General features: G+C 34.3%; 1 protein-coding gene across 8 annotated transcripts in view; it reads right to left on the bottom strand.

Annotated features, from left to right (window-relative positions):
* The window catches only part of LOC100648912 (prominin-like protein), a 72,660-nt gene that overhangs the window by 14,230 nt on the left and 43,025 nt on the right, over window positions 1-15,405 (bottom strand). For all 8 annotated transcript variants that reach the window (XR_007226243.1, XM_048411703.1, XM_048411705.1 and 5 more), the window contains exons 2-3: window positions 1,727-1,994; window positions 812-1,164 (exon numbers count right to left, since the gene is read on the bottom strand). Coding sequence is in view for 7 of the 8 variants with exons in the window: in XM_048411703.1 (XP_048267660.1) it covers window positions 812-1,164; window positions 1,727-1,994 (621 nt within the window). In the remaining variant the exon portion in view is untranslated. The remainder of the gene's footprint in view (window positions 1-811; window positions 1,165-1,726; window positions 1,995-15,405) is intronic.

The raw sequence follows: 15,405 nt of genomic DNA, 5'->3' as shown, positions 1-15,405 counted from the left end.
ATTTGGAAGTTTAAACTGTAAAGAATCCATATGTTCGATATGCTAATAATAATAATTTTATCGGTTATATAATGTAATAAATTTCTTTAATTGTGTCTACTGTATATCGCGATTGTGATCGATCTAGTTAATTTTGATATTCGTATTATTAAATTTTCTACGATATTTGTATTAATATTGTAATTGGTAAGATATCTGTCGTGTCTATAATATTTATAACGTGTTATATTTCTTCCACTATAATTTATCATATTTTATATATTGTTATATAAACGCACGTTGCAAATGATTATAAACTTGGCTATTTGGTTCATCTACAATTCCTTCAATTCCAATTTAAATTATCGTTATCTCGTGCAAATAAAATTTGGATCAATCATCATGTTTTAAACGAGGTCGACAGATGTTTTAATATTTATAAATGGGATTGTACGATTGTAATAGAAGTACTCGGGAAATTATCGATATTCCAACGATTAGATAAAGATAAAAAAAAAAACGTCCGATATCAAGATTACAATTTTTGAATAAAAATTTCTGAAAAGTTATTATTCAGATAAAAATCGAGGAAGCTTCTCACATCAAGAATATAAATAATATCTCGAGTAACAATTCCCTAGAACGGCGAGGTCATTAAATAATAATCGAGAAGATTTCTGGCACCAAGAACATAGGAATGAAATTTCCAACACGAATTTCTTAGAGTACTACAAAAAATTAAATATCAACAATAAAATTCTCGGAATAAAAATTTCTCGCGTCATCATCGAGTCTTCTTAGAAATCAAACACGTAGATATATCTATCCGTACCGATGTCCAGTTGACTAGCGTTGGTCCTTAGATCGCGGGTGATGGTCTGCATGATCTTCAGGTCCTCTTTAATGGACTCCAGGCCAGCGACAATGTCGCTTAGATTAGTCAACGAGACCGCGTGGGAGTATTCAGCGAGTTGTTCAGTGACGATTCTACCGCTGGCTTGAAGGATGTTGTTCAAATTAATTTCCAGCTCGTTGAAATTAGTCTTGAGAAGGTTATCGATCGCCTCCTTTGTGTTGCTCAGATACAGTTTCACGTCTTTCAGGCTGATTTTCACATTGTTAGGAAACTCCTTGGTTCCATCCTGCATGTACTCGTTTGTTACAAAGGCGCAAACCACGCCAAACCTGAAAGTTACATCGAACCGTGGCTTCGTTATGTTGTCTTTTATCGAGGGAATAAACAAATTGGAAAGCTCTTTCGATCGGGTTCGTTTCCATTACTCTTGATTGGATGTATTTATCTTTTTGTCGATACATTATTTATTGATACGGATATTCGTTTGAACATTCCTTTGAGATGCATATTGGCCAAATATAAAAGGAAATACCTGTATACATATATATCAGTTTATTTTAAAATTGTAAATTAGAGAGGGATTAACGAGAGGAAATATCGTTCGACTATTTATTTGGGTCAATGATTAACTGAAAACTCGAGAGTAATCCTCATTATCGAAAATCCATTTAACTTATTTAATGTTTGTTGCCGTGTAATGCGATATTATTTGAAAATGGAAAGAGTAATTGAAATTAAATCGTGGATATTCGTGGAAATCCATATTTTTACGAAGATTTATTTCATCCATTAAGTATCGTGAAGACTATATCTTGAATATTTTTACGTGTAGGAACTTCTTCCGAATATATAGTCTGATTAAAATAAATCGCAAGAAAAGGAAGTACTTACAGAATAATAGTGGCGACCGCAATCAGCACCATGCTCAGCATCACTTTCCTACAATGATCGTGTTTCTTGTCAAAGGGTTGACTTCTGGCGCCACAATGGCCAGCGCATCTGCAGCAACAGAAGAACAAGCCTACGCAGGGTAAAATCGCAGCCAGAAGAAGTCCAACGAACGTTAGGCCAGCCAATCCACCGTAATGTGTCGCGATTATTTTCCATTGGGCCAAAGAATACTGGAACGTTGGTACACCATCCACAACAGTGAACATTCCTGCAACAAAGAAAAATCATCGTCACGTTGGTAGAGCTAAATATCGAGCAACAACAGATTTTGTTCTAAAACCTCTTATTTTAATTTGTTCTAAAACATCATATATAATAATTATTTTTATAAAGGAGATCGTTAGACCGAGGATTCATTTCTGCAATTTCTTATTTTTATAAATACAGTTGGAAAAATGGAAACCCAGCGGGACATTTGTTCCACCCACTAAACCATCGTAACGACCGCTTTATTTTGGGTATTCTGTATAAATATTTTTAAGGGAGGAAAATTGAAATAAACCTTGGAGAGTAAAAAGTAGAGTAATTGTTACTTAACGATTAGAAATATTTTAAAAGTTATTATTTCTAATTATTTAAAAGTTTAGAGTTTCGAAGACTGATGACTTTAACAGAGAATCTTAAAATTTATATCTCGATAGTGGATAAGGTAGAAGACACGAATTTGTAGTGTTTCGAAAAAGGCTGAATGCCAGCTACAAGAATATAATAATATATAATAATAATAAAAATATATAATATATTATATATATTAATTAATATATATTAATTAATATTAATATATATTAATATATTATATATTATATTATATATAATATATTATAATAATAATAAAAAAAAAAATCCAGGCATCCATTAAAACATTTTTAAATGTCACTTTTACAGGATATTTTAAATTCATAGCGATATCAAAAAAAAATAAATAAATAAATAAAAAATAAACATTTTTTCTCTATCATCTCAAATAAAAGAGTAATTAGGCATGGCAGAGTTAAATAGGACACACGGTTATATACCTAAAATTATTTTTTACACCAAGATCGTTGCACATTATGCTAGTTTAAAAATAGCGCGTCATTTACGAAGAAAAAAAAAAGAAAAGGTGAAGCACGGAAGGAGCGAACAATCGGTGAAAGGGAAGAGAAGAGGAGCAGGAGAAGCAGCGGAGAACGGACATTAAAGAGCATATTTTCCATCTGCAACCCCGATACCGCTTTTTAGGGCGAGAACAACGGAGAAAACGAGGACACGGTCGGATGTAGGACGTAGGTCAGGAAGGGTTGCCAGGTCGAAGGGTGAACGTAATGAGAACGGAGGGAGGGAAATTTATTTCCTAGTTACTCCTGGGAAAAATGGATCAAACGTCGATGACCGGTCGGCGATGGATTAAGACCCGTGGACCGCTGCATTGATTTTTCGATGCGCCATGCGGTAGACATTCTACAGGACACACATGATCGTCAAGGTTATCCTGCGCAACACGCATTCGTCAAACGATTAGCGTAACCGTTCGAAAGAAATCGATGTAGCCTTAGAAGCTTTGCTTTTGTTAATAAAAATAATCTGTCTCTTCGCTTCTCTAAGCTTGTCTTTAAAAAATCAATTTCGGAGGAAATTGTGAATTTTGTGGAATGTAGCTTTATTTTACTATTTTGTACCTATTCGATTTAGTATTTCATATCTTGCGTACTTATCCGTATATTTTCAGATTGGTTTCAAATACTATCGATATATAATCACGATAGTCGCATCTCGTTACGATGCTAGCGAAATCTTAAAATGTTTCGTATAATACGGTAAATTCGTGAAAAGATTCCGCAAGTGGATATTCTATAAATGTGTTGAAATATTCTGAAGAAAGACGAGAAATAAGAACAAAATGTTCCATAACACAATTAGCAAGCATCTTGGCGAATGTTTATGCAATTAGAGGAAACTTGAAGCTGCGTATATGAAGAGAATGCATATTATTACATTAAAAATAAAATATTCAAAATAAAGCGGTCATTATGATACGTTCACTGAGTGAAATAAATCTCTACTTTTATTTCCATTTCTCCAGTCGCATTCGTAAAAATAAGAAAGATAATCTGCCACGGATGCAATCGTCCAGTTACTACGACATGTCGCCTTGAACGACATGTACTGTTAGAATCGAATGCACGGCATGGTCAGGTTAAACCGTTTCATGCAGCTTTTGCGGAGACTGTACGACCGCAATAAATCCACCGGTGCACATGAATTCGCGTGATTCCTCGATATGCCAAGCGGCAGCTTGCACCAGTAACTTTGCGATGCACTACGTTTAGAAACTAGTCCCGACGTATTGATAAGGGTTCCTTTTGCATACGAATTGTTCCTGGCGTTTTACTAGCCGATTACCTCGCATCTCCATACCAAATATAAATCTTCGTTCCATATTTTCTATTTCCGACCAACGAAATTAACATTGTAAAATATTACGTACAACACAGATAGCGAATAAATATAAACTCAACTCTATTCCTCGATTTTTATATTATTATATTTGTATATTTTAGATTTTTCGTAATATTGAAACAAATGTTGACGAAATGGTTTATGCAATTTCATATTATAGAAGAAAACCGAAGATACAACGAACAAGAATGTTCCCTTTTCAAAGTGTGGAAAAAATTAAATTTCCTCTGAAAATTATATTTTTGGCCGTGAAAAATAGATTCTTGGATTTTTCTTTATTTTTTATCACTTTTATTGATCTGTCAGGTATACTATACACAAACTTATTTAAGTTTCGTGTTGAATATCCGCCCACACGGATTTTATCCTTTTTTTAGATTCAACGATATTTTCTGTAGGTGGCTTCTCTCGATCCGTGAAGCATTTTCTCCTAGAATTCCCCACGGATTCTCGTTTGGGCTCGGATCAGGACTTAATGCTGACCACGGTAGTGGCTTTATTCCGAAATCTTGAAACCACATATTTATCGTGGCAGCTAGACGAATAGGAGCATTGTCTCGTTGAAAAATTGTCTTTTTGATTCCTAGTTCAGATATGAAAGGCAATAATTCGCCGTGTAACATCTCCCTAACAACGACATGCTTAATATATGCGGATATGCTTAAAGTATCGTGTCAATTAAAACGATATTATTCTATTATATTATAGCATTATTATCTATATTTTATAATATTTATATGTTACAAACTATATTAAATTGAATTTCCTGTATTATTCATACGCTCGTATGGACACTGTATTCGCAAAAATATGAATTTATATAAAACTCGGCAGTCTAGTAAAACGTTAATAATACTCGTCTATCTAACATTTTATATATTTTATTTGCGATGAAATCAAAAATAAAAAAAACAGCTACAGCCATTTATTATTTGCACGTGCGATGCACTGTGGGAATAAAAAATTTGGTATTTTATTCGAAAAAATATTATCCCTGCGATATTATAACAATATCGATACAGGAGGGTAATGTTTAAATATCTTGAAAAATGGGGCATTTTTTCAGATCGATACGAGCCGTGTAATTCGTGGCTCGAGTAGCAGTTCATCCATTTTTTCATTCTGCGGCTAGTTGGTTTTAATTTACAGAGTCGAACTGGAAGCTTAATCGGTCGCAACGAAATATTTTCCACCGCGGTGCATCCAATCGGGAAAACTTATCCAAAATAATTATTCAACTGGAAGAAAGTAAACACAGTTACACTCGTTGCGAGCTTCCATTCCAACATTTAAACGCTAAATAAAATTAACCGGACCGTAAAAGATTAAGCAAAATTTTGTCCTAAGATACCTACAGCGGTGCAAAAAAGTATACTTCTCTTCGTGTTACCATAGCTAAAGAAACATACGTAGTAAATATATCATGAACTGTACACCTTCCCAACGATAACGTATCTGTGTCTGATTGCAGTGCTCTGCCTTTTTTTATCGATGAGAAGTCACTAAAAAGCGAACACTAATATTCGTATTTTTTCCGTTTTTCCTCATGTTAACTACACATTGTATTTTCTCAACAATAACGATGAGAATGATCTGCTTTCTACTTCCACTGTATGGTAGAGAATTATCCTGCATCAAAAGTCAAATAGAACCAATTGTGAACTATCTACCAATATATTCACCAATCGAATTATTTCTGAAAATTTGTTCACATCCTGTTAATGATGTTGAAAAGCTCAAAGTTACCGAGGAATAGTATTTTTTATGATGATATACCATACATAATAATTAACATAATCGTACATGAAAAAGCCCTGAACGTATGCAAACGTCTTCTTATTTCTTTATCTGTTGTAACGTGAAGAGAAGTTGCAAAAAATTGTTCACACTGCTGTAGATATTTTGCGACAAATTTTTGATTAACCTTTTACGATTCTGTTAATCCTATTTAACGAACAAATGTTGGAATGAAAGCTTGCAACCACTGTAACTACGTGTTCGCTTTTTCCTGGTTGAACGATTCTTTTGGTTAAATTATCCATATATCTTTTATACGTATTTTCCACGATGACTTTCATCTAGGAAAATTGAAAACCTCGGTTAGATTGTTTCAACATCTGACGGAAAAGAGATTCAGTGGTGAACAGGGCAATTTAGTGGAGGTCAGTGCGAACCAATTCTACGAATTGTGGGACAGAGAGCTAGTCAGTGATAGTGAGTGATAATAGCGTGAGCAGTAAGAGCGTCGTTAACGCTTTTATATGCGAGTTTGTATCAGGGGAACGCAGGGAAGTGCTTGTTCTTGCAATCGTTCCTGGGGGAATAGTCGACGATGTGTGTTTCCGTTGAAAGCTTGCGACGTATAAAACCATCATAAATGAACGCATTTTTAAACATAAAGAAACTTACAGCAATTAGTATGCTCTTTTTTAATTCCTAAATAGAGTTCATGGTATTTTGATAAGGATCTTTCAAAAAGTGAATTTCATTGAGTCAAGTATCTGGCAATAAATATTTAAAAAATGTGTAAAATTATAAAATTTAGAACATTTATGCCCCGAACAGAGTTTAATAACTATCGATAAATACAAGATTTTCTGTAAAGGAAATTTCACTGAAACAAGTACATCTTGTGATAGGTTTTTTAAAAATCTAAATGAAAAATTACAAAACTAATATTTGTTTTCCAGGGTTTATTCCTTTATTTGCTATAACATTATATATTCAGCAAATAATTTTTTGCACATTGCCAAATAGTTTCTCAATTTTTCTGAAAAAATTCTTTGAATCGTATCAATTTTGAAATACATGTCTGGTATTTGTAACGATGTAGCTGTATGATTTGAAACATAAAATAAAATAAAATTCCTTCTAGTTCTCAAACAAATGTAACGAGTAAGCGTCTTGACTCGGCTTTGTTTATGGCCAACATTGTGCCTCCACTTCTGAAGTCCATTTTTCTACGTTCCTCCACAAATACTTCCTTTTCTACACGATTCGCGAGATAGAAATACCAAAATTCATCTCTTAGGACATAAAGAATGGATTCCTTTAATATTTCTCATCCTTCCTTACGTAAAGGAAAAGTTGTACAAAAGCGGTGTTTATTCGCGATGCGTTTTAGCTACTTTTCCCTTCGCGTGTTTTGGCTGTGTTACCGGTATCGCTGTAACTTCCAAGATAGTGGACATTTGTACCGCCTGTGGATCCTTTTCATACTTTTGCTGTCCGCTCTCCACCAACTTTCGAAAAACCCGAGCTGTTTGATAAATTAGTACGTCTCTCGAAGGCTCCTGTGTAATCTGTTAAGCAAAACCGCATTGAAATCCTTTTCACTGGCGAAAAGAAGCAGAGCGAATTTAAAGGAGGTCCAGTTTCCATCGCAAGACGCTTGCCTCAACGAAATCCATTTCGCATAAAATTTTTAATTTATCGAAACATCTTAAACTCTGCGAATTAAGAAGAAACGAAGATAAAAGAAAAATAATATTTGCTGTAGATTTGTACAAATGTTTCCTTCGTTGATTATTTCGAGATAAAGAGAAACACGAAGAAGAAAGGGAAAAGAGAGGAAAAATAGAAAATTCTAATAGAGAGCTCGGTTACACTGAACTATGATACTTTTGAAACACTTGATTTATAATAATAACTGGAAAAACATTTGAGAAATTGCAAAATAATAAGCAGAAGATAAAAGCTGTGGAAAAAGATTAGTGTTTTTTGTTTTCATGCTTATGGTTGGTAATGTAGATGTTATAAAAGATCACGATAGAAAACTACGACAGGGTATTAGCATAATCACTGTGGAGGTCAATGACTGGGAAATCGATCGAAACCCTGGACGACAGTGAGTCTGTTGCACCGGTGCAACGAGCGTTCACCTGACTGTAATGCCCTTCTTTAATTATTCAAAGGATTTTCCAACCGCAGTTCTTTGACCCACGTTCTTTATTATTCACCACAATAGATTTTTATATTAATCATTTGCCAATTATATACACGAGGGATATTTTTATATTGGAAAAACAACGAGGAAGATTAAACTTAGCGAAATGAAATTCTTGCGGTAAACAAGAATCTGTTCTCCTTCAATAACGATAAATTTAAAATTTATTTATATTTTAAATTAAATTCATTTATTTAAAATTTAAAAATAAAATTTAAAATTTAAAATTTAAAAATAAAATTTAAAATTTAAAATTTAAAAACAAAATTTAAAATTTAAAATTTAAAAATAAAATTTATTTATCTTAAATAAATTTTAAATTTAAATCAAGATCGACTTTATATCAATCAAATACTAATTATGTGTACGAAGGATATTTATAAATTAATATAATGGCGAATAAGGTTAAAATTACACAATTAAGATTTCTATAATAAATGATGAATTAATTTTACAATTAGACTATTAAAAAAATATTTATTTCGACAACTCCAAATCTGGCAATGATGAGATATATTAACATCTGAATTTGATATTTTTATTTGAGAAATTGGAAAAATGTCCGACTGTTTGTGGTTGATAAATTTTATTTGTCATTTCTCGTGTACTTAATACCATCACACGATGCCGTGATACAACGTAACCATGGCTTTGTAACACGAGAAAACCTCGACCTCCGTGCTCAGTCGATTTCCGGTTCACAACGATGCACGAGCACTAACCAGCAACGTTAGCGGAAGATCACCTTTCTGATGAAACGCTTGAACACGTAAACGACGATGATAATCTAATTAAGAAATCTAATTCAAATATCTAATCAAGGTATTCGTCGGATTTTAATAATCAACTTATCTTCTTCATCTTGACGAAAGTTTCGAAAGCGAAACTTCTTATCTGGGATATTTACTTTTTATCTTAAAATCAACGTAAGTAGATTGAATTAATTATAACTAGAGCGGGGAATTGTATGTAAAACGATTTTCCATCTAGCTTCTATTTTCTTAATTATGTTCTGAAACATAATTTGCATAAGATCCTGCGAGCTAATCTTAACGCGCGCTGTTTAAATAATAAACATTGATAGATAATAACTTGGATTTCGAATGAATTCGATCGTTTATCTTCAACTTGATTCTGTTAAATTGATATTTCAGTGTTAGATGAAATTGATATTTTACGAACATTGATACAGTGGAGCTTATCCGAGTAGCCTAATATCTGAAACATAATAATTTACAAAAATTGATAGTTTAAAATAAAAGTACACGGTATGTTTGGTCGTCCACGCGCATCTTTTTTCAAATATCATTGGAAATTCTATTCTAAGATCATGGCACGAGCAATTTTGAAAGGAAGATTTTCGATGAAATAGAAAAAGATAACAGACTGTTGTATTAATCTATGTTTTGGTAGCTGAAGTTCTACCGTACCAAGAAAACGATTGAGGTATGAAGGTTTCCAGTACAATTAAGAGTCAAGGCTGTTTCACAGTGTATTAAGGAAGCAACGAAATACAAGGGAAAACGGTTTTAAATCCGCCCAACCGAGTCGCTTTTCACGTTATTATCCGAGCCTTCCTTCCTGCAATCCCAAAGGAGGCGATCGCTATTACTGTAATGAAAAAATCCATTAACTTTCAGTACGGTAACTATTGATACAGCATGTATTTTCATCGAATATTTCCACTTGGTTGCTCGTTGATACGCGATGTTATCGATTTATTAGCTCATCGCAAACTTACAAAGAATTACACACCGGCTATCCAAAGTATTTGAACACTTACCATAGGAAACTTGTATTCACTTGTGTTCATATTACACGTATGTGCTATGAGAAACATTTTGAATCTCGCTAGCACTGTCGTGATTATGTTGCGAAAATATAAAAAAATACATAAAATAAAGGAATAAAAAGTATTATGGCATGTAGATTTTTATGAATATATTACGTCTCTTATACTAAACATTTTCGAGTTTCATCAGCATCATAACGAAATACACTTGTTATGATTATGTTGGTATAATATGAAACGAATCTGAAAATGTATATAAAAATTATGCAATTTTTTAATGGACAAATATTACCAATATATGTAATAAAAAATGAAAATACAGCATGAATAGTTATCTAGAACATATGATGAATGTTAAATGTGATTCCACTGAATATTACGTTTATTAATGTAATTCTCAATGAAAAATCAGAAAATTTCTAGCCAGTGATAAAGAGCACACGCAGGAGCATATAAAAAAATGTTAAACTCAGGATTTTACATTCCCGCGAAACCTTTATATACCTTCGTACATTTTATAAACTTTCAGATTTGTTTCAAACCAAGATAATCACGATACTCGAGTCCCCTAATAAAATTTCAAAATGTACCATACAACGCACTTGGAATATTTAGAAAATGTTTCTACAAGTGTTCGAGCACCTTTTTCAGCCGTTGTGTACTTAATCCAGAAATTAAATAAAAAGCAAGTCTGGTGATATAAAAATTGCTGCTTCAATTACTTTTTCATTTAATCATAGCGTTTTTCATTTACAGACGAGAAATTCGATATACCAGGGTAACGAAATACCTTTGTGATAAATTACGAGGGACGACAGTGAAGAAGAAAGTCCATTGAAGAGGATCCACATGATTTGTAACTCGAGTTCCCGTCGCTCTTTTCCCTTTGCTTCGTTTTTCCAAGGTCCGCTAGACACACATCTCATTATTTTCGAGGACAAAGTGGTTCGCGCTTTCCACCCTGACTAAAAATCCGAAGACACTTCCGCTTCTAGTCTTGTCACGCAGCTTTCGCCCCCTTTTCGTTTTGTTTTTCCGCGGCGCGCCTTCATTTGTGAAACAAGACTATTCGCCATGCAAACGGGTGCCCGGGTCGTTAGGAGAAATCTTTATCGACGTTGTGATTAAAGTAAATCGTCGCTTAATTTCTTGCAAATTATTCTTCTCACGATTCGCGATTAAGCGACGTTATCAATCGACGAATGTCGAATAAATCGAAAGGAAGCTTTAAGATGTACGCTTTTAGGGAAGGCGTGAACAAATGGAGAAGATGAGAAACCGGAGATAATTAGTGGAACAATCGATACATTTGCAATTCATCATTTTTTGCTAGAATTGCGATCTTTCTCCCGAACTTTCGTTTCGAGTATTTTAAACAATCGTGGAAATGTGAAGATGTTGCAATAATTCGTAGCAGAAATCGAAATACCTTTTTACACTTTACCGACAGTAATACCTTTTTACACGTTTTTTCAAAAGTATAATTCTTCTCAACTTAGCTCGCTGAACGATTAAAATTTACCAAAAAGGATGGATTAAATATTTTCAAGCTTTTTTACATGACCAAAGCTCTTTCGAACAGGTTTGAAAAATTAATTCGTTTCATAACGAATGGTCCAACTTCTTTGGCAAACCTTGAGCATCAAACAAATTGCAAAATTCTACTAACTTTTTTAACAAGCTTAAAAAATAATAAAAAATAGTCAAAAAAAGACGAACAATTGCCTTCTTAATGAAATGATAAGAAGCAAATCAGTTTCTCACGTTTTGTCAATTAATTTCCATCATTTTGTAGATAAAGCGAATCCTCGCAGTAAACGTGTTAGCTGACGATGTTCGAAATTCCAAATTGTTTCGGTTGTTGAATACAGGGCAAGATTTGAGGCGAGACTGACATGTTACGAAGAGGACAGTGGTCTGGTCGAAGCTTCCGGTACATTGTCCGAAAAGGAAACGTGATCCTAGGACGTGGAGGAACGTTCGAGTAGTCGGTGAGTTGTGGCAAGTTTAAATGAAAAGAAAAGCAACGGAAAAATGTAAAGAAAGGAAGCTATGAACTGAAGATATTTCAGGAGTCTACTCTTCCTTGTAATTAATTATTTTTAGCGTTTCTTTTTTTAATCGTGGATATAAAGAGATTGAATTGAAGAACGAGACAAAGCCAATGGTTTTCTGTTACACGATCAGGGAAGCGTGATGCGTATAGGAGAAAAAAGGGGTGTACTTGTATCAAGGAAGCCAATAAAGCTCCAGGTGAAGTGCTACAAGTATTGCATAACGTTGTAAGACGATAAATCCAAGTTTCGAATTGTCTAATGTTATCTGTCATCTGGCAGACCATGTGGAAAAGGACCATTCTTCTACCATTCTCTTATGCGATAACGAAATACAACGTGTGTACGTATTTCAGAGACATGATTTCTCGCTACCTTCCAACGTAAATCTGTAAAACGTGTATCTATAGAATCACAAACGTTCGATCGAATATAACTTTGCGTATTTATAGAACTTCAAATGGCAGTTGATATTAGATTTGTGCAGATTCTGAACGGCGAGGCGATGGAAAAGTAATCTCAGATATTCTGAAGATGACGCGTTTTAAGGAGATTCGCAGTTCTTGAAAAATTGTAGATTTCCAAAGCTCGACATTTCGCAGCTTCTAAACGCGAGAGCCTAAAAATGTCCACGTTTTACGATCCGAAGGCTGGTAAATTTACCGATTTAAAGATTGGCAAATTTGGAAGCCTCGAGGTTTCGTAGATTCGAAAGCTTGGAGTTTTGGATGTTTTAAAATTCGGCAGGTTCGAAATTGCTTAATCCGACGGCTTGGGAGTCAGGAAATTTCAAGTTTCGACGTTTTGCAAACCGCACGATTCTACGATTGGATTTAAACGTTCGGAGATTTGAAAATCTGACAGCTTGAAAATTCAAGTGTTTGCGAATTCGACAGCTCGAGGATAGAAATTTTGCAATTTGCGCGACCGCAATGCGTACATCGCGAATTCCACCTAACAGTTCTCCTTCTAACGTCCAAATAAGGAATGGTCTTGCACGTGGAAAGGCGAATAATTTAGGGAGGCAGTTATGCAGATAGGAAGGGCAGGCGATATTACGGTACCTAACACGTAACGCGGTTATAAGTCAGAGCCTCGGAACGAGGCCTAATAGTGGAATACGGCTTTCTCCGGTTGGAACGAGGTAAAATCACCGCGAGGCCATTCCGGTAATCGCGGCCGTCCACCACTGTCCTTCGTCTAGGAATATGTAAGCGCTTAGAAAGTCATTAACGCTTCCCACGCGGCTCCGCTGCTTGCACAATGCGCCGTAGACTCGTATTTATCGATGAATGTAACGAGATACGAATGCAACATAATGCAAGAAATGAACATGCAATGCCAATCATCGAGCATATATTCGAAAGTTTTGCCCGGCAAACAGATTACGTGTGCTTTTTCATTCATGCTGTTACGTAGATAAATCATTCAGAAGCAACGGGGCGACTGGTCAAATTCAAAATTGGAAAACGGACAAAAGAGATGACGCGTTGCAATTTCTATTTTTCAACATTTGCCTCCGAATCTACTATTACTGATACCGTGTGCCTCTCTTTTCTTTCTTTGTCTGTCGATGAACGAAAGAGCGAGTCACTTATTTCCTGTTAATCGAACGTTAATCACGTTGGTGCTCGATGAAATCGCGAAAGTGATCAAAAGCGACGTTGAATCGTTTCAACTTCTGAGAAGCTGGTACAGTGAGTCATACACGTAACGATGTAGATATTTGATTTCTTTTCGGAATTCTTCTTGTACGGAGGTTTCGTAGATCCAGACAGACGTAATATTTAACGCGATTAATAAGAGAATCGTGGATCAAGGATGTAATGACGAGAAGTAACGGGACTGATCTCAACCTCGACAAGTTTCATTGGAATGACGTGTATTTAAGGAAAAAGATAATCTGGAAGGAATATCGTACTGTGTCTTGAGAAATAAATAATGTTTGAAAGGATGAAAGAATAAAGAATTGAATCGTTTTTTAACTCAACCAAAAAAAAAAAGAAAATTGGAATTAGAGCAAAACATTTTCTTTTTCGTTTTCTATTATTTCTCATTTAGGGCGGTTGTATTTCACAATATCAAATTTTGTATTTAACATTTTTTCGTATGCTTCTATGTGCACTTTTTATCACTAGCTATGTCAGTATTAATTTAAATAAAAATATCTCGAGCTTTACGGTAGTTACAAGAAATCGAGGTACTACGAACTTTTTACAGTTTACCAGACTGTAAAAATGAAAAGTTCGTTATACACCACAGTTTTCTATAATTATTATAAAACTCGGGAAATTTTAATTCAAATTAGTACTGGCATAGTCAGTGATAAAGGGCAGTGTTATATATTACTAAAAATTATAAGGAAAAAGTTGAACATGATGCAGAATAGAGAGAATAATAACATGTTTTATTCATAATAATATGCTTATGATATAATATTTATGAGAAAATATGAAGTTGTGACGTCATATATGGAAAAATAAATGTTCGTTTCCCGAGAAATGCAAAGCTTCTGTTTCTAATTTACAAAATTTTCGTGGCCTAGAATCTGGTCAACCTATTTTTAAAAAATTCTTTTCGAAACGAGAATTTCGAAACAATTCCTTGCATCGGTGTCTTTAAATTAATATTTTCAGTTGCCACAGTTGCTGCCTTCTTCTTTTTATTGGAATTCACGAAACATACAGTTCCACGTACGTTCTTTATTCAAGGTTTCTATTCTACCCTTACTTTCTCAATCTCTTTGAAGTTCGCATTAGAAAATTGCACTCGCTCGTTAAAACTTTGAAACTACGAAAGCGGATGACTAACAAATACTATGGTTTGGTAAAAATAAGAACGAAGTCAGAGAAAAAAGTTGGAGAACAAAGTAAAAGTTTATGAGACAGCCTAATATTTGAAATCCCGAAAATTTTTCGTCTATATATTCTTTATGTCACTTTGCATATTGCTTATTTAAAGTTCCAGTTACCATTCTTCTCTTACTTTCTCGATCTCTTTGAAGTTTGCACGAAAAAGCTGCAACTTGCTTACTGAGACTTGAACACTAGAAGAATTAAGTTTGGTTCAAAAAATTAAGAAGAAAGTTAGAATTTATGAAGCGACTTGATGCTTGAAGCGTGTAAAATCTCTCGTTTCCATCTCTCTTAGAAAATTAATCGCCCTTCTATCTATCGATCGCATTAAATATGAAAAATTACTTAAAAAGAATTTCCAAAAGGATTCGCTGAGATCTGGAACGACCAGAGGAAACTATCAGATATCGGACGTCGCTAAAAAAGACTACGACTTATATCCAGATGAACGATAATTTCCATAGGTTACGACATCGAGACCAGATGAGAAAACCTACGCGCGGAATGAAAGTAACCGAGAAGTCCGCAAAACA

This window comes from Bombus terrestris, chromosome 14 (assembly GCF_910591885.1).
Source record: "Bombus terrestris chromosome 14, iyBomTerr1.2, whole genome shotgun sequence".
NCBI classification, from domain to species: domain Eukaryota; kingdom Metazoa; phylum Arthropoda; class Insecta; order Hymenoptera; family Apidae; genus Bombus; species Bombus terrestris.
Note: the sequence above shows the minus strand (reverse complement) of the source record. Positions and strands in the feature narration are given on the sequence as shown.